Source organism: Seriola aureovittata, chromosome 20, assembly GCF_021018895.1.
Source record: "Seriola aureovittata isolate HTS-2021-v1 ecotype China chromosome 20, ASM2101889v1, whole genome shotgun sequence".
Lineage (NCBI taxonomy): Eukaryota > Metazoa > Chordata > Actinopteri > Carangiformes > Carangidae > Seriola > Seriola aureovittata.
Window position 1 is genome coordinate 3,301,603 of NC_079383.1, and position 24,313 is coordinate 3,325,915.

General features: G+C 41.4%; 2 protein-coding genes across 3 annotated transcripts in view; one reads left to right on the forward strand and one right to left on the reverse strand.

Moving 5' to 3' along the window:
* Window positions 1-14,579, reverse strand: part of sspo (SCO-spondin) — a 71,358-nt gene extending 56,779 nt beyond the window's left edge. Inside the window, 24 exon segments of the mRNA XM_056363746.1 lie at window positions 15-124; window positions 509-636; window positions 822-1,024; window positions 1,215-1,349; window positions 1,468-1,724; window positions 1,806-1,900; window positions 3,305-3,515; window positions 5,794-6,052; window positions 6,736-6,901; window positions 7,009-7,227; window positions 7,421-7,593; window positions 8,179-8,305; window positions 8,406-8,547; window positions 8,647-8,899; window positions 9,843-9,999; window positions 10,645-10,770; window positions 10,938-11,023; window positions 11,449-11,607; window positions 12,067-12,169; window positions 12,337-12,560; window positions 12,736-12,906; window positions 13,454-13,536; window positions 13,631-13,840; window positions 14,491-14,579. Of these exon segments, the coding sequence (XP_056219721.1) occupies window positions 15-124; window positions 509-636; window positions 822-1,024; window positions 1,215-1,349; window positions 1,468-1,724; window positions 1,806-1,900; window positions 3,305-3,515; window positions 5,794-6,052; window positions 6,736-6,901; window positions 7,009-7,227; window positions 7,421-7,593; window positions 8,179-8,305; window positions 8,406-8,547; window positions 8,647-8,899; window positions 9,843-9,999; window positions 10,645-10,770; window positions 10,938-11,023; window positions 11,449-11,607; window positions 12,067-12,169; window positions 12,337-12,560; window positions 12,736-12,906; window positions 13,454-13,536; window positions 13,631-13,840; window positions 14,491-14,543 (3,850 nt within the window). The 5' untranslated portion in view covers window positions 14,544-14,579.
* A 3,044-nt stretch (window positions 14,580-17,623) lies between these two features.
* Window positions 17,624-23,981, forward strand: aoc1 (amine oxidase copper containing 1). 2 transcript variants are annotated; one of them, XM_056363735.1, is made up of 5 exons: window positions 17,624-17,683; window positions 18,401-19,939; window positions 20,878-21,166; window positions 22,918-23,050; window positions 23,708-23,981. In XM_056363735.1, exons 1-5 carry the CDS (start codon window positions 17,674-17,676, stop codon window positions 23,975-23,977), a joined length of 2,241 nt encoding a protein of 746 aa, XP_056219710.1. In that variant the 5' UTR covers window positions 17,624-17,673; the 3' UTR covers window positions 23,978-23,981. The 2 variants fall into 2 exon arrangements, with proteins under 2 accessions (XP_056219710.1, XP_056219709.1); XM_056363734.1 differs by lacking the exon at window positions 17,624-17,683 and adding an exon at window positions 18,011-18,112.
* Window positions 23,982-24,313: the final 332 nt, after the last annotated feature.

The following is a 24,313-nucleotide window of genomic DNA, read 5'->3' on the forward strand; positions in this document are numbered from 1 at the left end:
TGTGCACAACATACGACAGAGCTCCTGGGACCTCCAGCGGATGTAGATCCCTCGGCGGTTACACTCCTCAGCATAGGCAGCAATGGCTGTGCAGAGACATTCACAGTCCCCACCTGAGTCACAGCTGAAACGCACACACACACATACACCAGTAAAATACTATCAACAGTACACATCCACAGTATTGCAGTGCGAAAAAAAGTTTCAAGAAAAAAACATCAGTGAAAGGAAACCTGTACAATCTGTTACCACTAGTAAGGCTGTTTTTGTTTCTGTACCAGCATGCATACTGCTATGTTGTTGTGTTTGTTGTAGTTAAATGTGAAGACAGAAACTGTCTGGAAATCAGGAAGAAGATGGTGGAAGCAAAAGCAGAACAAATTCAGCTGTAAAAAAATCAGTTACAGGTTAGTAAGTTCCTGTAGTTGAATTGCTATATAAACAGTAGATTACACCTTTTTAAAAGATAATTTCGAGACACTCTGTGTAGATAAGTGGTGTCACTCACCCACAAGCATCAAAGACACACCAGTCATAATACTGCTGGAAGGGCACCTCAGGGTGGCACAGAGAGAAAAGCTCCTGGGTCAGGACTGCACACCTTTTCCTTGCCCATGTCACTCTGTGCAAGTTCAGCTGAAGAAAACAAAGAGAGAGAGGTTAGTTTGCTTTTGCTGTGTGTACGAGAGACAGAGCAAAGGACAGGATCTCATCAAAACTAGATTTGCAACAGTGTCAATGTCAGTAAGTAGGTCCAACTCTACTGTTCCTGCAAATGTCCGTGTGTGTGTGAATGCGCATGGTGTCTGTATTGAACTTACCGCACAGGGATCTCGGAGGTCCTGATCTGCCACGTCAGGGCAGGAGGGGCTGACCTTCCAGGAGTTTCCAAACAGCTCAGCTGTAGACTCCACGATGCCCTGCCGTGTTGTGAAGTCGTTCTCTGTATCCCCGTCAAAGTTACCGCACAGGCCCCCAACCTGACCCCGCAGATGGGCAGCCAGACGCACATACACACGCATACCTGGAAATAATGTGGAATGACAACATGACCACTGGTTTGTTATTTAACTTGTATCTAAAGCCAAAGATGTAAGCAGTGCACTGTAAATATCTATAATAATTATGGATAAAGTTCAGTGTGAAAATGTAAAAAAAAAATATATATATTTTTGGCAATAATAAAAATAAAAGCTGATGTAGTTTTGTCCTACCCCCATCCCACAGCAGAGTGACCCCGAGTCGGGAGGAGAGGGACACAAACATCCCAGCCCTTTCCAAAGTCAGACCACTGCCACTGTAGGACTTTGGCAGCGTAACTGGCATCCCGTTTACTGTCACAGCCTTACCTAAATGACAGACACAAGACAGCTTATCTCAAGCAACTATTTCCTAAAGGAAAGTCTGTGATGCTCATAAGCCGTCAACTTGACATCATCTGGCCTCTGCTTCCCCCATAACACCTACCTCTCAGCAGGTGTATGATGGTGTTTCCCAGGCTGAGGGTGACCGACTTTGTGCAGGTGACCCCGGTGCTCCCGCAAGGCACATTCTCCGCTGTGACACTGAACAAACCACTGATCTCCCTTGCTAACACGTACTGGCAGTCACCCAGGAAAGAGTAACAGCGGCCATCAAATGTTACATAGTGTGGATCCCCAGTTGCAACGCACACACCAGCACAAGCAGACTGGCTGCAGTGCCAGCGGCGCTCCTTACACACACTGCAGGAAAGAATTAAGTGTAGGTGAGATAAAGAAATGCTGAAGTGATTTGATGTGCAATGAGACAACTGCATACATTACCATGTGTTGCAGTCTTTAGTGATGGTGTCATTGCTGTAGTAAAGTCGACCATTATGGTGACATGGACACTCATCTGGGAGAACACAGCGATCACCCTGGAGTAAACCAGAAGACAGTAGTCAAAACTTTACTTAATTCATCAGATATAATTAACCCTTTTTGATGTCTTATCTGACGACGACCTAGAGCTAAATAAAATGACTATCAGACAGAATTCCAACTGCATGAAGGTCACAATGATTTCATGTGTAAGCTTGAAGGCAGGCAAAAGGCAAACTCCATTCCAATAGAAATGGGTTTCTTCGGTTATAATCATACTCCTGATATATAACAATACATTTAATATTTAATGAAACTTTTTACAATAAACTAAGCTGAGCTGGCTTTTTAAAAACTCTAGATTTCTAATCAGTTTTCTTATCATTTTGCATGACGCACCAAAGAAATATCTATCACCTCACTACTTCACTACTGAACACCTCCATCTTTGTTGGCTTCAGCCTCTCCCTTACTTCTGCCAAATAAGGCACAGTACGCTGACAGACTTTAATTTCAATTAATTTATTATATATATTATATATTATATAAGTAATCAAGAGCTAAGTGAGGTGATATATTGGGAGTTTCTTTGAATAACAATATTAGGGGGCAGTTGCTTGCATTCTTAGCACTGTACAGAAACACCAGCAAAACCTGCAGACTACTCAAGGCTGAATTTCAGCTGTACAATCCACTCATATTAAATCCTTTTAGTAAAACCACAATCACACCTCAGCAGGTGCGTGATGCGAGAAACAAACTCTTCCTGGCTTCTCTCAGAGCTGGTATTGTGTCGAAGTCAATATGTGTTACCTCTTACCTTAACCTGAGTTTAACCTTTTCTCTAACCCCAACCAGTTCTCTCTGCTAAGCCTGACCATAACCCAACTGAAGCTATAGCCACAACCACAGAGGGGGGCACTACAGGAAACACTAACGCGAGGGAAAAGGGGGAACACGCTTCGACACAAGAGTGGCCCTCATATTTCTTGCTAGCTGGGATGATAAAGGTACTATTGAGACTAAAAGTACTACAGCTTGAGCTAGCTAGTTAAGTACAAGGATAGCTCTCAGTAATGCTAAACCTCTAACACAGGATAGCAGGAAGAAACTGTGTCAATAGTGTCAGTCGTTGTGACAAACCCACCAACTCAGTAGATCATCTCTAACATTAGCTTTAGCCTCCGTCTGGCTCCCTTAGGTTTATTGAATTGGTTTTCTACACACAAATTTACTGTTCTGGTTCAGTTTGACTGCTTCATCAACCTCACTTCCAGCTGCATCTGAGTATTGCATTGGCTTTCTGCCTGGCTAACTAGAACACTGCGATGTAAAAAGAAGCTAATGACATTAACTACTACAAGTCAAAAGTTGTGAAAATGGTCTGTAGTTTCAACATTTCACATTTCAAAAGGATGTCCAATACACATTCAGAGAACAAAATTTGAGTTTCCACCCACTAGTAGGACAGTTCCTTGGGGACAGACACAGCCAGACAGAGGCTCTTTGCAGCTCGACTGCCCGACACTGGACCCTTGTTGTTGACCAGGGGGATCCAAACTGGAGCAGGTGAGGAGGCAGGAGCGTGGAGAGTAGATCAGAGAGCTTGGACATGGGTTCACCTTCTCACAGCTCTCTTGAGTGCAGTTAAAAAGCCCCTGCTCACACACACTGCAAAGGGAAGAGGAGAGTGAGCAGAGTGGGCACTGACGTCAACTGACAGGTATTACTGTAATTAATGAGTATACTTCTACAAAAATCAAGCTTTATATTGAAATATCACTAGGCAATAAGTAAACCAAAGTGGAATTGGAGTTCTAATGTGCAAAAGTGCCCTTGAGCAAGATACTAAAAGTTTACAATGGATCAATAAATTTTCACTTGACTGTTACAAAACTCTACACAGTAGCTGTAAAATGTGATGAAGCAACAACAAAATGTGCTAAGAGGTGTAATTAAAATCATATCACTGGTATACCCAGCCAAGGCTTGTCATTCAAGGTGAATGAATGTACTGCACGTCATACTTTATATGAGTGTAATAATTGTCCAATACAAATTTCACTTTTCATGATAGCAGTTAATCAGGTCAATGGTCAGTGCAGGTACATAACTCGACAATTACAACACAATGATAGTGAGTCATGTACAAAAAGGAAAAAGCAGGCCACAGAAACACACGAACACATACAATATAACTGGACTGAGACAAATCTAGTACTAGTACTGGTCTAGTACTACTGTAATGCAACAGATGACTCTGAGTGATGATCTTTGCAGTTATGTGGTGAAGAGACGCAATGAAATCAACCTATCCTGTAGCAGGGAGCAGGAACATAGAGAGATTTCATTAGAGCTCTTACATCACCAGGGACTCACTGTGAAAAACATGCTGTCATACACAAGGGCAGTTTCAGTCATTCAAACACACATTATACTCATTGCACAGACTGAATAAAAAGATGGACATGACGTGACGTCACGCATAGGTTTTCTAAGGGGCGGTTTTGAAGAAACCTCCTCCTTTGTTGCCATCTTGTCAGTGCCTAACTCCACATAACTCCCGGCAAACTAATCCAAAAGATGGGCAAATAGGTGGGGCGTGTGTGGAGCCGAGGTTTAATAACTGTGGTGAGCATATGCTTATTGCCTTTAGCATCGTTAGCACATCTGGGCGTCTTGGTCGGTGGCTAACCCAAGGCTAACTAATTTGCTGGCTAATTAGCTAGTCAACGAGCTAAACTAACAAGCCTGTATAGTGAGCCAGACACCAATACCTGTTAAAAAATCACTCACTTCACTTATTTGTCTGATATTTACTTGAAAAATAGTACAGAAGGCATCACCAGCACGAAGGAAAGGTAACGCTAAGTAATCCCAATTCGCTGAGGCACCTAACCGTTTGACGGTTAGCGGACTGTGACCCCACCCACCTGTCACTTAAAGGGGCCGCGCCCTCAATTACCCTAACTTGTTCTTCTTCTATGGTGTTTTACGGCAGTTGGTATCCAAAATGTTGCACTGCTGCTACTGCAGAACTTTAAGCCTTAATAAAAATTTTAATTGGTCATTTATATAAAATTTCACCCCTGTACAGTTGTCATGAAGGGGGAAATTAATTATAGAGACTAAAACCGCTTTTTGTACCAGGCTGTAAACAATTATCCTGAATGCTATCACTGGGCGCACACAGTTGGTCTCAAAAAACAACTAGAAAATACTTTCCCATACTAACAGGATAATGCAATCAAATAACAAAAGTCTAATCAAATAAATAATGATTTGACACAAAACATAAGCACATAAAAACATTATGTCTCTGTGATCTTTGGCCTTTAGTATTGTCCTCAAAGACAAACACTGACAGATTTGTTCATGTTTTGAAGACTAAACTGTATATTCAACAGAACTGTCTATTTCAGCGACTTAAGCCCACGCGATCTTATTCAAACAGAACCATGCTTGTGAAACTGTACCGAGAGATTATCTTGTAGATGCATCAAAGCTGTGTTCTACACACAATGGAGAAAACATGCTTACTCACTCTTTTATCACAACTACCACATGATAAAAGCAGCATGCAGATAACTATAAAAGGAAGGTCCTTTTTTACGATGTGCTGTAAAATATCATCATCCACACAACTGGGCCACAAAGAGATTGTACTGAATTTACCTCTACCATAATGTTTTCTTTCGACAGGTTTAGTATGTCTGCTGTCCTTTATTGCAAGAGTATTGCATCTGTGCAACGCTGTTAATATTTAACTTAAGGGACCAGAAAACTTTCAACTGTGGTTTCAGCTGAAGTCAGAGTGGCCTTTTATTTTTTTGATTGCACAGGTTCCAGCACAACCTGATTGAATAAATATTTTAAACCTAAGACAAACAGTGTTAGTCAAAATATTCAAAATACGTGTAACAAAAACAGGCTCTTCTATACAACATACCATGTATTACAGTTATTCTGGATGACAGCCCCAGGCTGGTAAATCTTGTCTTCTTGCACACATGGGCACATGGTGATGGGCACACACTGGCTCTGGTGGTCCTGCACTAGTCCCGGTTGGCACTGGCAACCTGGAACACACATCCTAAGGCCCATCCCACCACCGTCATCACAACTCCAGCCCTGCCACAGGTCTGAACAGGAGCCCCCGCATGCACGACCACACTCCTGGTACACCTGACCCCCTGAACACTGGGGAGCTGTGGAGACAGGTGAATAGGAAAGGTTTTGAAAATGGCAAATAAGCTTGGTGTAGTTTGTGATTATTGCTTTAAAGGTTAAAACCTAAAGGTCACTAAATTCTGTCAAGGGATTTTTAGTGCCAGTGTAAAATGTTTTTGTAGTTCCCACATGAGAGTGTGCACATGGACACAAGTTCCTGATTAAAGCTTTATATCTTCTAAAGTACAGCTGCCAACATTGTTAAAACAGATGAGCAACACAGACATCCCACTAACTTTGACTTCTGACATCAGTTCCCTATTGATAACTCTGGATAAGCTAAGCTGTCTCTGTATATACTGCTGCTGCTGCTGCTGCTGGTGGAGGGGATCAAATCCAAGTCCAAGTGAAGTCACTAGTTAGTGATGTTGGTAAATTCAAAGTCATGTTATACTGTAAGTCTTTCTTGTGTCTGATGTCAAAGTCTGACTCAGGTCCAGGTCATGTCACCCTGCACCTTAGGAAATGCCACAGTTGTGTCCTGCACTTGTTATGTCTTGGACCATTCAAAAGCCTATCAGTGATGATTGAGATTACTCATATGGCAGATGAATGAACAAACAAACCAAATGAATGCAGTAGATGATCACTCTTCCCCTGACTGCACTCAGACATCTGTAGACATCTCAATCACCACTTAGCCAATGGCATTCTGACTTACGGCAGAAGGTGTGGTTGCGCCACTGGACTGCAACGCCCTCCTGAGCACAGTGTCGGGCGTAGGCAGTGAGGACGGTGCAGTGACAGGCCTTCTGTGGAGCGCAGCCACAAACCTCCGACAGACAGAGACGGAAATAGGGCTCCCTCTCCACCACGTCATGACAAACCTAATGGATTACAGAGGGAGGTGCAGGTGTGAATAAGAGAGGGAGACAGATGAAGACGAACTCACTCCTGAGATAGCAGGAGATTTAACACACTCCATACACACTACCTTAAAGACAGCGCTGTGGATTACGGAGCACACCGTCTCTGCGTAGTATCTCCTCTGGGTGTATGTGGTGCAGGGGTCAGGCGGAGCTCCTCCAGGTAGAGTACAGCGCTCTGATGTGAATTTCCCTGCAAAGGATGACACACTGTTCTCCACGTCTCCTTCTGGGGTAGTAAAATCATCATGCTGGTTCCAGGTCAGTGTTCCACACAGGCCTCGCACCTTGAATACAAATTAAATACAATTTGAGTCTCTTGTAGCTAAATTTAGTGCAGCATGATTTAAAACGGCACAAGTGCATCTCCAGTTTGAACTATTTTCAGAATGTGAAGGTGCACATCCTGCACTTAAGTTTGTTTCAGCTGGGGGTCCAAAATGGCACCAGTGAATGAACCATATGAGATGTAAGAATCACCTTGTTTGCAAATCCAGGTTGCAAAGTGATGAGGGCTAAAGGTCCATCTAGGTACCAGAGTAGCTGGGCTCCAAAGGTCTGGATTAGGAGAAATGAAGAAGAGGCCCTACGCACAACTAGGTCCCCTGTCACCACAGGCAACGCCTCTCTCTGGCCGTTCAATGTCACTGTACCTGGAAGTACCAATATCAACTGTAAGCAATCAGAAGCCAGTGAACACATTCAAAGTGAAGACTTCTCACAGTAGTGAGTAAGACAGCTTTAGGACTCATAGGACTTATAGTCTTACATTAAATTAAATGTTTTTTGTTGATTTTTCAAATATACACATAATTTTTCTAATATTAAGATAATTTTTATTTTTCCCTTGCAAAAATATCAGTAAATTAATTATTCAAAAGTTTAGTTGAGAATTATTGGATATAAATGCTGCATTCAAGTGTAAAGCAGCATTAATTTATTACTTCCAATTTTCTGGAAACAGCTGCCTGTTTCTACTGGAAACAAGGTTGATGGGAGCAGTAGGCGTAAACCAGAACCATAAAGTTGTAAGGTGTAAAATCAAAACAATGAGCTGAGAGGCACTAAATAGTCATTTGATCCATTGTTAATTAAACAAATATTGATTAATATGGTGAAAACATAGACATTTTCACCAGATCCAGCCGATCCAGGGATATTTAAAACTTCAGCGTGTACTGAGGTTTGCAGTACTAACAAGGAACGAGTCGTCAGGCAAGAGTGTTGAACGAACTCACCAGTGTCTGTGATGGTGACTGTGGTGCGAAGTGCTGTGACTGACATCTCCCTTAGACAACCCAGGCCTCCTCCTGCTGTACACTCCACACAGCGCACATTCACCACAAGCTTCCTGTCAACAAAGTCCTGAACACACACAGAGCTTAAGCACAAAGGAGAAGTGGCTACCACATATACAAATGCACCTTAATATTTCATTTACCAATGGCTGCATTTGATGTCTCACCTCTACAGCAGTGAACGGACAGCCTCCGCACTGTAGTGAATACCTCTTTTTGTCAAAGGTGGTCACCTGTAGCGCCCCCATCAGGCTGCATTGGGCTGCGCACTTCTCCCCAGTGCACTGCCACTGGCCTGCTCGGCACACGCTGGGAGGATTAGGGTGAAAAAGAAAAATGGGTGGTGTTAAAGGGAAAGTAGAGATAAGAGAGGTGTAGAAATGAATCAAACACACAGTTCACCCTCACCAGGTGTTGCATCTCTGCTGTATCCTGTCTCCTGACTGGTAGGTGCGTCTGCGATGGAAACAAGGACAATCGTCTCTTTTTAGACAGAGTCCCTGGTGAAGGTAGAGGCCTGGCGGACACTCACAACCCCCCACACACTCCTCCCTGCACTGGCCAACGGCTGCAGCAGGCCCTGGGGGTTGCGGGGAAGCACAGCTGGGGGGACAGGAGGACACACAGTCCGAAAACACCTGACCTCTGGGACAGACGCGACCTGGAGAGACAGAAAAAATAGGAGGAAAAAGTCCCAACCCATATATATCAGTATCATTTACTATTGCAAGTGCAAGGCATGTGATACAGCATCCTCTGTCCTCGATTTTCTAACTGGGTCAGGAATCAGATGTGTCAAGATGGTGTGCAGATCAGTTTTTTCAGGCCTTTCATGGTTATTGAAGTGAGTTCAGCTGGTCGGGTGGTTGGGTTCTGAGGGACAGGGTATCTTGAGTACTGGTGCGATGGAGATTGTTTTCCAGAGGGTGGGCATTGATGCTGTCCTGTGGGATTCCCAGTTGCTCCTCACAGGTAGCAGAATGGTCATCGGGGTCATGACAGGTGTAAAAGGTGTTCAGAGCAAAGGTTGTGGGATCAGTTTTGTGGAATTATCGTGTCTTGATTTATATCTAGTCAGAGTTTTCACTTAAAGCTTTGTTTTGTGTTTGTATTTAATGCGGCTTAATTCATGCTCCAATCGTTATAGTTGATTTTGGCATTGATAATGTCATACTTAATCTACCTTTTGATAGTTTAGATTTGCGATATTTTTATAATATTTATATATATTATACTATATTTATTATATATTTATAAATCAGTGGAATCATTCTGTGGTTTCAGGATTTCCATGTGTCGTTCTGGTTTTAAAAGCTTTTAACAAACTGAGGGAGGGTTTATGACACAAAATAACTACAAAATGATGGTTATAGCTGCATTCTACCATAAATATTCTTTCATTCCCAACAGGATTCCTGACAGTGTTGATGCTTTTACGCTCTTATTCCATCGCTGCAGCTCAGAATAACGTGAGGAGACTTTATGATGACAATTGGACAGAAAAACTAAACCCAGACAGTGTGTGTGTTTTACCATAAATGCCATGTGTCTATTTTAAAACCTTATCCAGCTGAACCAACAGGTTGCCCAAACGATGATATTACCACAAAGGGTGGCTGTCCTCCACATTATGATGACATGCTGTTGGGCACACTCTCGGGCGTAGCTGGCCAGAGTGTCACAAACTGCCCCGTCCCTCTCTTTGGGTGGCAGGCTGCAGTACAGGTACAGACAGGTGTCGATGTATGCTGCTGGGTCCAGCTGAAAGACACAGACACACAAACATAACACTTTTAACTGTGAACCTGCATCAAATAACATGTAAAAGTCAGAAATGTACAAATCCTGTGCATAAACAATAGAAATGCACAGTATTGATTATGGATATGTATGAATTATTTTTTGTGTTCATTGATTAACAGGTATGGGGAAAACCTTTACAAAGCACATGAACAGGATATGCAAACATGCACATTATATATTACATTATGTTATAAGTATAAATAATGACTGAAGTAAAGCCAATACCTAAATTCATAAATTCCTAATAACCAGAATTGTGCAACTCTAAGTGCATGGTAATACCTGCTGAATGTGTCATGAACTAAAACTACTCATTTCATTCTGCTTTGCATGAGTCATTTGTCTTTAAAACAGTCCCATGGCTCACATCAGTGAAACCCATTTCTTGGAACTGCTTTAACAACTGATATCCGGCAAATCATTTACTCTGAGGAGCTTTTTGATTTACAGCTCATTACACAAATTTACAGGCTTGGCTTTCAAACAAATTAGATTAAAAAATCTCTTTGTATCTTAGTGTCAAAATGGACCATGGGATCTGGTGAGTTGGCAAACAGTGGTAACGCCTAGTGACTGATACAGTAAATATCAGGGGTGTCTGACCTGGGGGTGGCAGTGTTTGAAGGGGTTTTCTAGGAGTCGATGACACACAGATTCTGCCTGCCTACGCAAAGCAATGTCTCCTGAGACATCGCAGCTGTGACCGAGCTCAGCTGCATCGCTGCAGCCCTGAGGGAAGCGTGGGACACAGAGAGACTCAATTACTGAAGGTGCATCTCAAAAATGCATTTTTAATAATTACTTAAAACAACTTATAGAGAAAAATAAATAATTGTTAACAAAAAAGTATAATATTGAAAAAAAAAGGGAAATACTCAGTGTATTCAGGACATTACTTCATTCTGATGGTCAGGAACTTTCCATGAGTTGCCGAAGCTGGCGGCGAACTGGGACACAGTTCCACCCATTGTGGTAAAATCATCTATAATAGAAGAAACAAATACCCTGTTACATCTGCACAGTAGTTATTAGGGTTTAGGTGAGTCAAGTTAAACCCAAACCAATCACTGATCAGAGACCAAAACAGAATACACTAACGTTTAGTTTCCAGTCTCACAAAATGGTTCACAGATGAGAGGCACAGTAGCCGAATATGGGAAATTTACTAAGCTTGTCACAAATGACTGTCATGTAATGTTGAGTCACTGCTATTTACGGTTGTAATTAAGCCTAGTTCATCTGATTTGCACAAAATGTGGTATTTGCACAAAATACCACTAAGCCAAAAAACCTCAATTAGGTCTGAAAAGTAACAAACACAAATGATTTCTTGTGATCTCGAAATAATGTCATTACAAAAATGATTTCAGGTACGGCATGAGCTGGTGTTTAATGCGCTTATCTCACCATCAGCGTTGTTGTTGTAGACTCCACAGAGCCCCCTGGTGGACGCCAGGTGCTCGGCGGTCACTGTCAGGTAGACCGTATTGGCCATGTCAAACTTTACTCTCACACCCAGGCCACTCTCCACAAACACAAAGTCCCCCAGCCAATGAACACTCACTCCTGTAAGGAGGATAAAATAAATATGGTTGTTCATCTACAGCATTTTATTTTTGTAAGGTCAGTGAAGAGTATTTCCATCCATCCATCCATCCAGTTACTTAGACAATGGATATGAAGTCATGCAATATTAGGAGATAATGTAAAAATGCTGTAAATTATTGCCAGTAGAGATAAACCCAACAATGCTCTGCTTGTAGGTATTTAAACTGGATGAACACAGGGAATTGGTCAACATAAAAGACACTTAATTTACATTGCACTCTTGAAAAAATAAAGTTTGTTTTATGTTTTAAATGGATTAAAGTCTATTTCTTTATTTAAGTGTACTTGGTTCAGTACAGATACCAATCTGTGTCATGATACAACAAAAGCATAAGGGGGATTTTATATTATTTGAACCTAGACTTTCCTGGTTAACAATATCAGATTAGAAATGAAACTTTAGTGACATCAATTTACCATTTTGGAAAAGAGGTTCTCCATTTGGAACAATACGGCTGTTCAGTGTCAAGTTACTGTGAAGAACGGAGACCAAGTCTAGACCCAGCATCATCTTTATAGCCTGAGAAAGACAACAACCAGTTAGCAAATATTTCCATTATATTGTCTTATTGCACAATGGCAAATCATAATCAAAGTTACAAGATAAACTGGATTTCACTGGCCCCCAACTAAGCTCCACAACGCTTTATCAACTCCATCAGCGGTGGAATCTGCCATGTCTCATACCTTACTGCAGTCTCCTCTCCCATCACAGACTGTGCTGATGTAGACCGCCCATGTCCCATCAGTAGATGAGGCCAGCAGGTAAGTGCAGCTGCCCTGGAAGTGGAAGTGCTTCCTGTCAAAAGTGCGGTAGTGGGCTCCCCCCCAGGACATGCAAGTGGCCGAACCCTGTGGCACCCTGGCGCTACCCAGCAGACCACTACGCACCAGTGGGGAAGACTGGGAGTCTGGAGACAAGGGAGAGAGGAGGGAGAAGTAGTATAAATGATTCATATAGTACTTATAGTGTTGTAGTAATATGAAATACAAACATTGATGTCTTGATGAAGATAAAGAGTATCAGAGAGAGATGCAGGGGGATTTAGAGAATGAGCACCAAATCAAGGACTAGTGTTTTCTGACCAGGAAGGAGAGTGTAGGTGCAAGACAAGCAGGTCTGGTCAGAGGCGTTTCTCCATGTCAGTCCCCATAGGCTGCTGCAGCACTGCTCCAAGGACATAAGGGAGGAGTTATGAATACCGGGGAATTCCTCACAACTCCACGTAGAGTAGCACTGACCGCGCACGCCCACACCTGGGAGGAAGACAACAGAAAGATTAGGTTTGAAAAAGGATAGAGAGGAGAAGGGTCAGAGACATGCAAAGGAAATTTTCCGGCATGTATAAAGGTGGATTTTCTCAGATTCACAATAGTTGCTTAAAAAGTTTTGAGTCTATAAAGAAACTAGTGATAAATCACTGTTAGGTTGTTTTTATTCTATTATGTTATAGTGATTTGTAATCACTTCTTATGTGCGATTAAATGAAAATGAGCCTGACAACACCAACAACCAATGTTTGGAAAATATACAATATTTTAGAGCATAAAAGAAATAAGCAGTAAAGTCATATCATTTTTACTGTCCTGTCTAAGTTTGAACATATACCACTATACAAAAGATCAGATTGGTTCTATTTTAACATTTCTACCGATTTGTAGATAATGATTTAATATTTTGTTTATCAGCAAATCTGTATTTGGAATTTCACTACTGATGGTGCAGTGTCTCATTTCACATGTACAGGAAGCATGATGCATGCATAATGTACATGGAACTGATCTGTTGGTTTCTTGTCCTCACCCTCAGAGCAGTGTGGGCCGCCCCAGCCCTCACAGCATGCCCTCACTGTCTTGTTCACCATCTTGCTCTCCATCTCTGGGGGTCTGAGGAGGGCAGACACATCAGGTGAAAGTCAGTATATACATAACACTGTATGTCAAAGTCAAAAGATTGAAAGTCATTCAGCTTTCCACTTACTTGTACAAGAAGCAGGAAGCCTTGGGCCCCTGCTGTTTGTAGTAGAGTGCGATGCCGTCGTCACCTCCATGCTTGACACGCATCCTGTCCACGTCTAGCCTCCAATCCCGGGTGTTGTACTGATAAACCTCAGAGCAGTTCACTTCAAGCTGTAGACGTGGGGACAGGACTCTCTCCACTCTCTCCTCCACCATGTGTTCGCACCAGTGTCTGGAATGTGATAAATAGATTTAATTTCCTCGCTAAGCCTCTGTGTTCAGGTGCAGTGGTGTGCACAAAGATACTTGCACTTGACCCAAGGTCCTCAGTTCCTCAGTTAAGAATAAACTTCAATTAGGTTCCTTCATAAAACCACATTGGAATTAGTATTAAAATATTATCAGTAACCATGTAATACTAATGTAATAATATGGCATGCAAGCCCCTTATTGAAACCATGCCCAGCAGAAGCTTATGAATCTAATTCAAAGGTACTTGTACTTGACTCAAGGTCCAGGAATTTTATAGAAAACCCAGAGTACTCACACAAACCTTAACCACTTCATCTTCAACACAAAGTCTGACTAGAGTTTTTAACTCTAAATATCTACTGTGGCAAGTATTTCTAACAAAAACTGGGTTAAAATGAGCACTTGCACTCGAAGAAACATTATTGTAAAATTAATTTACCATGACTTTAACCACAGTTAACACTGTGATCTGTAGGCTACATTCAGACAAGTGAATCATCCTCATGACTTCATGGCCACATTTATCTCTCTGCATAGTCTTTCTCATCTTCCTTGTCTCTCCTCCCAGATACTTTATACGGTGTTTAAAATGCGCTAAATCCTGCTTTGACTGGTCTGAATCATACTTACCCCATTCCCATCACTGTCTGAAGTCCAAGCAGAGTCAGCAGCAGTGTCTCCATGTCCTCTCCTAAGTATTTGTGCAAAAAAAAAAAAAAATTCCTGGAAAAAAAAGTCCACATGCAAGTCCATATCCAACTCATATAAACTGATCAAACCATTCCATATTAAATTCATTGAATTCATACACATTTCTATAATCCCATCTTCCTGCTATGATTAAAGGTATCCTTACCTTTGAAGTGCTTTTGGGAACTCTTTGGATTTTTTCCACAAAAAGTCCTTGGCTTGTTAAATAATATTCATATTTTTTTTGTGTTTGATTTCATTTTTTTTCTGTCACTTTTTTCTTTTCTTTTTATCCACAAGTATGCAATACAGTCCACAGTGAAGTGATGCTTTGCCTTATAGGGGGAGCAGAGCCCCAGAACCAGGGTTTTAAATGCGGGGGGTGACTCATGGGATGTACAGTAGCATCTGAACCTGCTGCCATTGGACATGACTGGTAATGTCACAGCTGGGAAGGCAGGCATTGGTTACCAGACCTGTGACGGACACATCCTCTGAACCTCACCCTGTGAAACATTACAGGACGCTGTAGGTGACTGCAGGGGTGGTGGAGCCTCAGCCACAGAAGAAAGAGATGTTTGTCAAAGCCTAATCCTGTAAAGAGACACCTTTCGGGAAGGATGATGGGGCATTTATTCAATGAAGCGTGTCAACAGACATGGGAACTGAAAGCTTTTAGACTCACCACTATCCCAAGTCTGACCTCCTGACCCCGCAGCGAGGAGGCTCAAACACAGCTGTCACCACAGTACACTTTAGCTTGAGCCTAGAGGAGAGGGAGGAGAAGCTTCTGTTGGCACAAGATTTTTGCTTTAATAGTTTAAGCAAAAAAGTGTGTCAAAATTGACTTCTTTATTTTTCCTCCACGTAGGCCAAAGCTGACTTTCCATTGCAGCCTTGGAGCCTTTGTGTATCTTGACAGAGATAACAGTTAGCTGAGTCACTGTGTTCACTGTGTCTTAAAAAGCCTCTTGGATAAGACATGAAACGTCTTCAAATATCTACAACCAAGTCCAGTTGCCCTCGATACAACTTTTCTGGGAAGAGTCACTGTGTTGGTTCTTCATTGTCATTTATAGGAAGACGGTGAGAGGAGAGGGTAAAGAGGGAGGTTAGAGGTGAAGGTTTTATTAACCCTACGTTCAGACAACAAAATACAAGAATAAGAGTCTGCAGCCATGCTAGCAGCTGCATGAGGCTGTTTGAAAGCACAGTTGTGCTTTGTGCTGATGATAACGTTAGCATGCTGACATGCTCACAATGACAATACTAATGTTGTAGTCATAATGTTTTCATGTTCAGTATCTATTCTGTGTTAGTATGTTAGCATGCTAACATTTGCCTATTACCACTAAATATAAAGTGCAGCTGAGGCTGATGGGAATCATTACTTGTTCAGGTACTTTGTCATAACCAAAATAATATTTTGATCTGATGAAAAGGCATGAAATCAGTTATACAATTCAACCAATCTACATTTATGTCCTAGATTACTTTGGGGGGACACGTTGGGAAATTGGGGCCCAGCCCTCTGCACCACACATTACTAACAGTGAGCTAAAAAAAAATGTACCAGTCAAATTAAAACTAATTAGCCCACAGTGAAATCAAGCTGCTCAACCAGCTGATTCAGGTATAAATATGTGTAACTGTGAGAAAAACATGTATGCAAAAAATACACATTAATATGCAACAAGTGCTATTTTCTAGTTGAATATTGACACTGATGCCAAATAAGCCTTATATACAAGGTAAAAAGAATATAATGTTCAGTTGGGAAAGCTTTCACTTGAGCCTCAAACAATGATCACTTGGAGCAAATGAACGGGCAAAGTACAACCTTGTCACAATAAATGTATTACAAGTTGTAAAACATGCAACAATGTGCTCTACAGCTTTTTGGATCTAAAAGTCTGACATCACTTTCAGACTTTTAGACTCAACCTTTGGTGTTATGTTGCCCCTGAGCAGCTTCTCTAGAGAACCAGAGGTTTGTGGCTAAAAGCATTTTAATGATATCTGACATATTAGTGTTTATTGCTGCATTTCACCAAATTGCAGCCAGGGAAACCTGAAGATTCCCCATTATTGAGAATTAATTTTTTTTTTTTTTTTTTTTTTTTTTTTTTTTACAGTTTTTGATTCCAAATTCATTGAAATTTCTCACAAAAGAGTATATGGTAATAATAGTGAAGAAATTATTATGACTAAATTTGAACAAAAAGCAATTTCGACAGGCAACTGAAGATATTCATCACCTGGTTTGAATCATATTTGAAGGATATGGACTAATTACACATAAAACATTTCACAGAAAACTAAATTCCCTTCAGTAAAACAAAATAATTGTTTCTTGAGCCAAAGAAGAATCATTAAAAGTTAGTGCTTGGCTTCAGTCTCTAACATTAAAAAGACCATAATCCAAGCCAGAAATCTTGATGTAGTCATTGACTCAGATCTAAATTATAACACCACGATTCAGACAATTAAAGATCAGCCTACAATCACCTTAAGAATATATCAAGAATTAGAGGACTCAGCAAGATTTAGAAAAACTTCTGTGTTTTTATCCTCAGTAGGTGAATATATACTGTAATGGTGTCTTTACAGGTCTCTCTAAAAAGTGGAACACTTGCAGCTACAGTCCTCACTAAGACCACTAAAGAGGACAACATCAGTCCAGTTCTCAGGTCTTTACACCGTCTTCCTGTGTGTCAAAGAGCTGACTTTAAAATACTACTGGTTTATAAAGCACTGAATGGTTTACATTCCTGATCTGCTGCTAGATTACAAACCATTCAGATCTCTCTAAAACTAAACTAAACTTTTTATATTGCCATGCATTCTTTTTCTCATGTTTTTTATGTCTGATTTAAAGTACTTTAAATTGCCCTTTTGTTGAAAGGAGCTTTACAAATGAACTCCCTTCACCTTGAGCAGGATGAATTAAAAACAGCACCTGTTATTTCATCATATTTACAACACACTGTTGGCCAATCAGCCCCCTTCACTGCAAAGTAGGAGGTTAAATATAAGCAGCAGAGCATTGAACAGTGCATTAAGAGAGTTTGGAGAGAGACTGGATCGTTCCACCTTAGTTTACAAAGCGCCTGAAGCAAGAGGATGACTACAGGTACAGTGGCTTGGTCTGTTTCTTTGTTCCTAATACAGCTACAGGTGTTTTTAAAGGAAGCAGTGGACTTCTCTAAAGTCAGTACATCAAGTATCACAACATTACATAAATGCTATTATGTAATCTGTAAGGTTAATAATTAGATTAATTCCAAAGAATGTGAAAAATTACACTGAGAACTTCATGGGAATTTTAAAATTGACCCAAGTGTGAAGTGCACCTTGTGGGTGTGCAGCATGAACAATGCAGGAAAATAAACAGAGAGCAGAGAGAGGGACCATGTTCACAATGAATGTTTAGTAGCAGTGGCTGATACATGCTGTTCCTGTGGAGAAGTAGAGAAGAGAGTTATATAATAAAAGCAAATAGAGTCAATGGAACAAGGAAGGATTGCTTATCCAGCTGCGAGAAAGGAGAAGAGGAAAATGGGTGAGTTTTTCCTTGGAATTCTGCAGGAGAGATAGCGCTGTAGTTTTTGATTCTTTAGCTTATTAGAAGGGCTATACAATTTTTTGGGAGGAAAAAAGTCTGTTTTTATACATTTGAATAAACAGAAAGAAAGCTCTTCTTTCTGGAACTCCCTATTTCAAACTGTTAGAAACATGATTTTCTCTTTTCAAGAATGAAAAATTATTAAGTGATTTCACTGAACGTATTCAGTTTTACTCCCTAATTTACTGTATTCATGCTGGACATTCTTCTCTCATTATATTACAGCCATGAGGCTTCTCTGTCTGCTGCAGCTGGTCTGTTTGGTTGGTTGTAGTGATTCCAGGAGAAGAGAGTGGGCTCATCATGGCGCCCCCATGTTTGCCGACCTCACAGTCCGTGAGATAAAAGCTGTCCGGGCCTACTTGCATGGTATTCCAGAGCTGGACCTTACTGATGCTCGTAGCAAGACTCTGCAGAAGAACAGCATCCTCCTGATTGAACTCCATCTGCCAAAGAAACATGAAGCCCTGAGAGCTCTGGACCGTGGACAGGCCAAACCCCAACGTCAAGCCCGTGTGGTCATCCAGTTTGGGAAAAGGACTAAACCCAGCATCACTGAGTACATTGTCGGTCCTCTGCCCTCCCCAAGTTCTCATGTAGTCAAGACCTTCAAAGGGGATAGGCCTATCCGGTTTGAGTCAAGGCCTATTACTGCTGCAGAGTATGAACATATGCATGACATCCTCGTGAAGATCACAACCAAAGCTCACAAGCTTCTGTTTGAGACTACAGGAGGGTTTTCCTTCACTGACTGCTCTGACCGCTGTCTGACGTTCTCTGACATAGCCCCCCGCGGGCTGGGTCCAGGTGAGAGGAGAACCTGGATTATGTTGCAGAAGTCTGTGGAGGGTTATTTCATCCACCCAGTTGGGTTCGAGGTATTGGTCAATCATCAGGACCTGGACCCCGAAAAGTGGACTGTCGAGAAGGTCTGGTACAACAGCAAGTACTTTGACAGTGTTGAGGAACTGGTAGAAAAATATGAATCAGGAGATGTGGAGAGGGTCAAACTGCCCGAACATAACGACGATGACCTCTACTCCACCTACATCCCCCGGGGTCACAGCAACACTCCCACCAATATCCATGGGCCAAAGCTTGTGGAACCTCAAGGGCCTCGCTATCAAGTTGACCACAATTTTGTCGAATACTCTGGATGGTCTTTCGCCTACCGAGTTCGCTCAACAGCTGGGCTTCAAGTCTTTGACCTCCGTTTCAATGGAGAAAGAATTGCCTATGAGATCAGCCTCCAAGAAGCTATTGCCTTCTACGCTGGTGATACTCCTGCTGCCATGCAAACAAAGTATATTGATGCTGGCTGGGCAATGGGCAGCTCAACATATGAACTTGCACCTGGAATTGACTGTCCAGAAATTGCCACCTTCGTTGACCTTTACCACTACTTTGACACAGACAAACCTGTGCTCCACAAAAATGCACTCTGTATTTTTGAGATGACCACTGCTATGCCTCTGAGAAGGCATTTCAACTCTAACTTCAAGGGGGGGTACAACTTCTACGGGGGTTTGGAAAACACTGTGCTGGTTTTGCGGACGACCTCAACGGTTTACAACTATGATTACATCTGGGACTTCCTCTTCTACCAGAATGGGGTGATGGAGGTAAAGGTCAGCGCCACTGGATACATCCACGCCACTTTCTTTACACCTAACGGACTTCACTATGGTACCAAGGTGTATAACTATGTGCTGGGTAACCTGCACACACACCTAATCCATTACAAAGTGGACCTGGATATTGCTGGTGAGTATTCCTATTGTCACCTAGTTTTTTTTATATCCTTTTTAGCACTGACCTCTTTGTAAAGATCCTCAGTGATCCAGGTCATGATATATCTTAGAGCTTTAGGCAACTGGATTAGCTTGAGGGTCTTGAAGATGTTTTACTTCTCATCCGCAAGGCTTCTTCAGTTCTAGCAGGCTAGTGGGGAGGGCCAGGCATTTAACTTCTTGTGGGGTCATTGACACCTTGAGGGTCGTTGAGGAGAGTCACTGACCCACTTGGCCATTGTGTGAGTCTTTAGTGTCTGATAAGTTCTGATAATAGTAATAACAGTTAGTTCTGATAATCCCCAGCTTGTGATTCCAGTGGGTGGTGTTTATTGGCCATAACCATAATCCTTTCCCATATCGTAGTTGTCCGGCACAGACATTTTATGAAGCTGGAATATATATTATATTAAAACCTTATACGTTATTGTGCAGAATCCTCTAATATTGACATTCTTGGTTGTCAATGTGGTCAGGAAAAAAAAATTCAAAAACTAAGACAATGTAGTTTTTTTGCTCCCTTCCCTCCCTCTCAATACATTGTTTTAATAGTGTGTATTTTGAAACTGTGAAGACAGTGAAATGAGGTAAAGGGCACACAGGAAATTATCTTTCACCAGGTCTTTTATTTATGCCAATCCAGATAAAATGTCTTTCTGGACTTCAACCCTGTCATAAAGGAGGCACCTAACTGTTCTGTTGAAATGTGTGCTCAAAGCTATGTGCTATGTTGAAGTCAACAACTTAATCTTGTAAAACCTGTCTCTAACTTCCACTACTTTTAAAGTTCATTTAAGCTGGCATTGCTTAAAGAACTAGCAATGGAGAGTTCTGATGCAAAAGTAAATGTATTGTGTCTCAACTGACAGCTTACACATTAACATCTACCTTCTGACAATTCTTTGCTTTCAGGTCGAGAGAACAGCTTTGAGTCGTTAGATCTGAAATTTGTCAACTTCACAAATCCCTGGAGCCCGAGTCATTTCATCGTCCAGTCCAAACTCCACAAGACAGAACACAAGACCGAGCGATCTGCTGCTTTCCGCTTTGGCAAAAAGTTCCCTCGCTATGTGCACTTTTACAACCCAAATGAGAAAAATAAATGGGGGCAGCAGAAAGGTTACCGAATTCAGTTTAACTCACATGCCCACAGTGTCCTTCCAAGAGGCTGGAGAGAAGAAAATGGCATCAGTTGGTCAAGGTAATAAAATATTTTCCCAGTGTTTTGCTAGAAAAAAATTTATGATGTAAGTATGGCACCACCCCAAATGTCGGTTCTTCATCTTTATCTTCATCTCATACGCATTGTCCCAAATTCAGTCATATTTGGCATCTTTGGACACATTAGGATCTCCACTAGTTTTTGTGCATTAGAGCAAAGTTTGCACACAGAACACAATTTGTTTGTAATGATTGACCCCACAGAGGATCAGTGGGGTTAAAGATCTTAATCCTTGGATTAGGAGTTTATTTGAAATCAGGTCAAAGTAGAGTTGGATTGGGAATCAGTGGAAGAGCACCAAACAGTCACCACTGGACTATTCAAGTGAAGTGTTTGCAAACTGTGTAACTTAAATGTACAAAATTATATACCCATTACGACATTGGCCATTGTCAGCTCCACTGGTCTAGTCCAACAGATGGTGACAACCTGACAAAAAAGGGGTGGTCAACTATAGGATTTTGTAACTTTTTATCTTGCATATTTGCATTGCTGTAGCGATTGCAGAGGCAGTAGCTCTGCGTATTAGTGCTATAATTTTACTCACATCAGATAACAGGAGCGCAGACTTCCTCTGTTAGTTTTGTTAGTCAGTTATACTTCCTCTGTTAGTTTTGTTAGTCAGTTAACCACACAGCAAGCCAGATTATTTGTCCGACATTTACATGAAAAATCCTCCCAAAGACACCACACGGCCGAGAGGTCTCAATGAGTAACTAGACTAGTCGACTGTGACAGCACCCATGTGTCACACAAAGCGGCTACACTCTAAATTGTGCATATCCTTAAGCCTTAATAAAATTTTAAATGTTGAGTAATATAAACTTTCACCCCTGTACAGTTGTCATGAATAAATAGTAAATTAGCCATAGAGACCAAAACCGTTTTTCTTGTACCAGGCTGTAAACATGTTTATGTCTGCTATAAAGTTGGACATTTTAACATGTTAATCTATGGGGACTGACTCACTTTTGGAGCCAAACTCCAGTGGCCGTTCAAGGAACTGCAGTTTTAGCCACTTGGTCGTGACAAACACTTCAGGCAGCAGGAATAACATCCACTTGCTAAAAGGCTAACAAGCTAACAGGCTGACTCTGCAAAATGAAAGTTCCCAGTCAGTCCCTTCGGTATTCATCATCATCATCGTTATACAGGCAGGAGTTTGACATGTGCAGGGGTTTTCATGGGCTGTGAGTATCAGCAACAACTGAGTCAGGTTATGTTGAGTATTCAGGTCTTATGAAAGGTCTCTGCAATAAAAGCCATAGGATGGGAAATCAGCAGTTATTAAGTTACTCACCATTCACACTGCTTAGAGTTAAATGTTGTCACACTGCATGAAAGCTGAGAAACACTGTTTAAGGTGGTAATGTTTCCACTTGGAGTTAGTTTGGTAACATATAAAAGCTGAAAAGGCGAGAGAGTGAGCATATGCCTATTTTCTGGAGGCAGTATGTACCTGTGCAGACCTGGTATGAATCAAACTTGCAAAAGAATCAGTAGAAAAGAACCACTCACATATCAACAGAACTGAATGGACCAGTATCCAATAATTAGCCTACTACATTTTAAATGGTAAAATAAGTTAACACGAGGAAGAAAAACTCTTTTTGAAATGACTACTTGACAGACAGGCTGATGTGTTGTTCCTCTGTATGAATTCTTTGTCTCTTAGCTGTCAGAATGACAGGTAATGTAAAAAGCTGACTGGTGAACCGTTTTGTCTGCAGGTACCCTCTGGCTGTGACTCGTCATAGAGAGAGTGAAGCCACCAGCAGCAGCATTTACACCCAGAATGACCCCTGGGAACCTGTTGTGTCCTTTGAGGACTACATCCGCAACAATGAAGACATAGTCAACCAGGTACAGTAGTGAACATTAATATAGGCATATCTACATTCCCTGTTCATGTACATGACACAGTCCACACTGCTCAGGAAGGTAAAGCAGACATGAGATTTATATCAACGTTCTTGTTCTCATTAAAATAAAAAAACTATCTTCCAACAATGTAGAATAATTCCTTTAACCTAAAGGCATTCCACTGAAAAATCCAACATTTTTCATTTTGCAACTAACAAATAATGATATCTTTAAAATCAGTTCACCCAGAATCTTAATGGATCAATACGTTGTCATGATCATAAACCATGGTAACATTGTAATTGGCAAATTGTTGCATGGTTTTTGGAATTTGCTGTTAGTGAGTATAAAAGCAAAATGACATGGACAGTCCCACTGTCATGATTGATTAATGGACACCATCATTTGTGATGTTTGAAATGGATTCCTAGAAATGCTGTTTACATTTTGGGGAAGGGGTTGGGTGTTTTTTTGAGATGTTACATCATTTGTTTAAGTGCACTCTTCCTAGAAGCATCTGTCCTCATGTCTGCTCATGACAACTTACGAATGTTGAAATTTCTTCTGTTTACACTTTTAAATGGATAAAAACCAGATGTCCTTTTCTTTGTACTATTCTAGAAATTCTAATGCAATGTTTGCTTTTCCTGTGTGCAGGACCTGGTTGCCTGGGTGACAGTCGGCTTCCTGCATGTGCCTCACTCTGAAGACATCCCCAACACAGCGACACCTGGCAACGCAGTGGGCTTCTTCCTCCGACCCTTCAATTTCTTCGATGAAGACCCTTCGCTGGCATCCCGAAGCACCGTCATTGTCCGGCCAGGCCAGGATGGCAAACCAAAGGTCCAGAGATGGACGCCTGAGGTCATAGGTCACTGTGTGACAAACAAGCCATTCTTTTACAATGGCACTTATGCAGGAGTGTAGAGGTGTTTCAGGGTTTTGCCAAAAAGTATTTTAGCATTAATATAATTTTGCTCCATTAAATTGTACAAGCTCAGATTAATAACAATTCCTTGAATTATATAAAGTCAGATTTATTGTCAGTAATTGTCAGCAAAATCCATGTAAAAAAACCCTTTCTTATAAATTATGCTTCTCAAAGCTGGTCATATATAACTTAGCTTATAGAGGTAGAGTGAGAGTCTACACATTGCACTAAAAATTTTCCACTCATGTCTGACTTATTTGCTGTCTCTCTCCAATCCTGCTGCATCAAATTAAGGTGGGGGAGGGGGCCCTGAGAGCTCCAATAATCCTGTG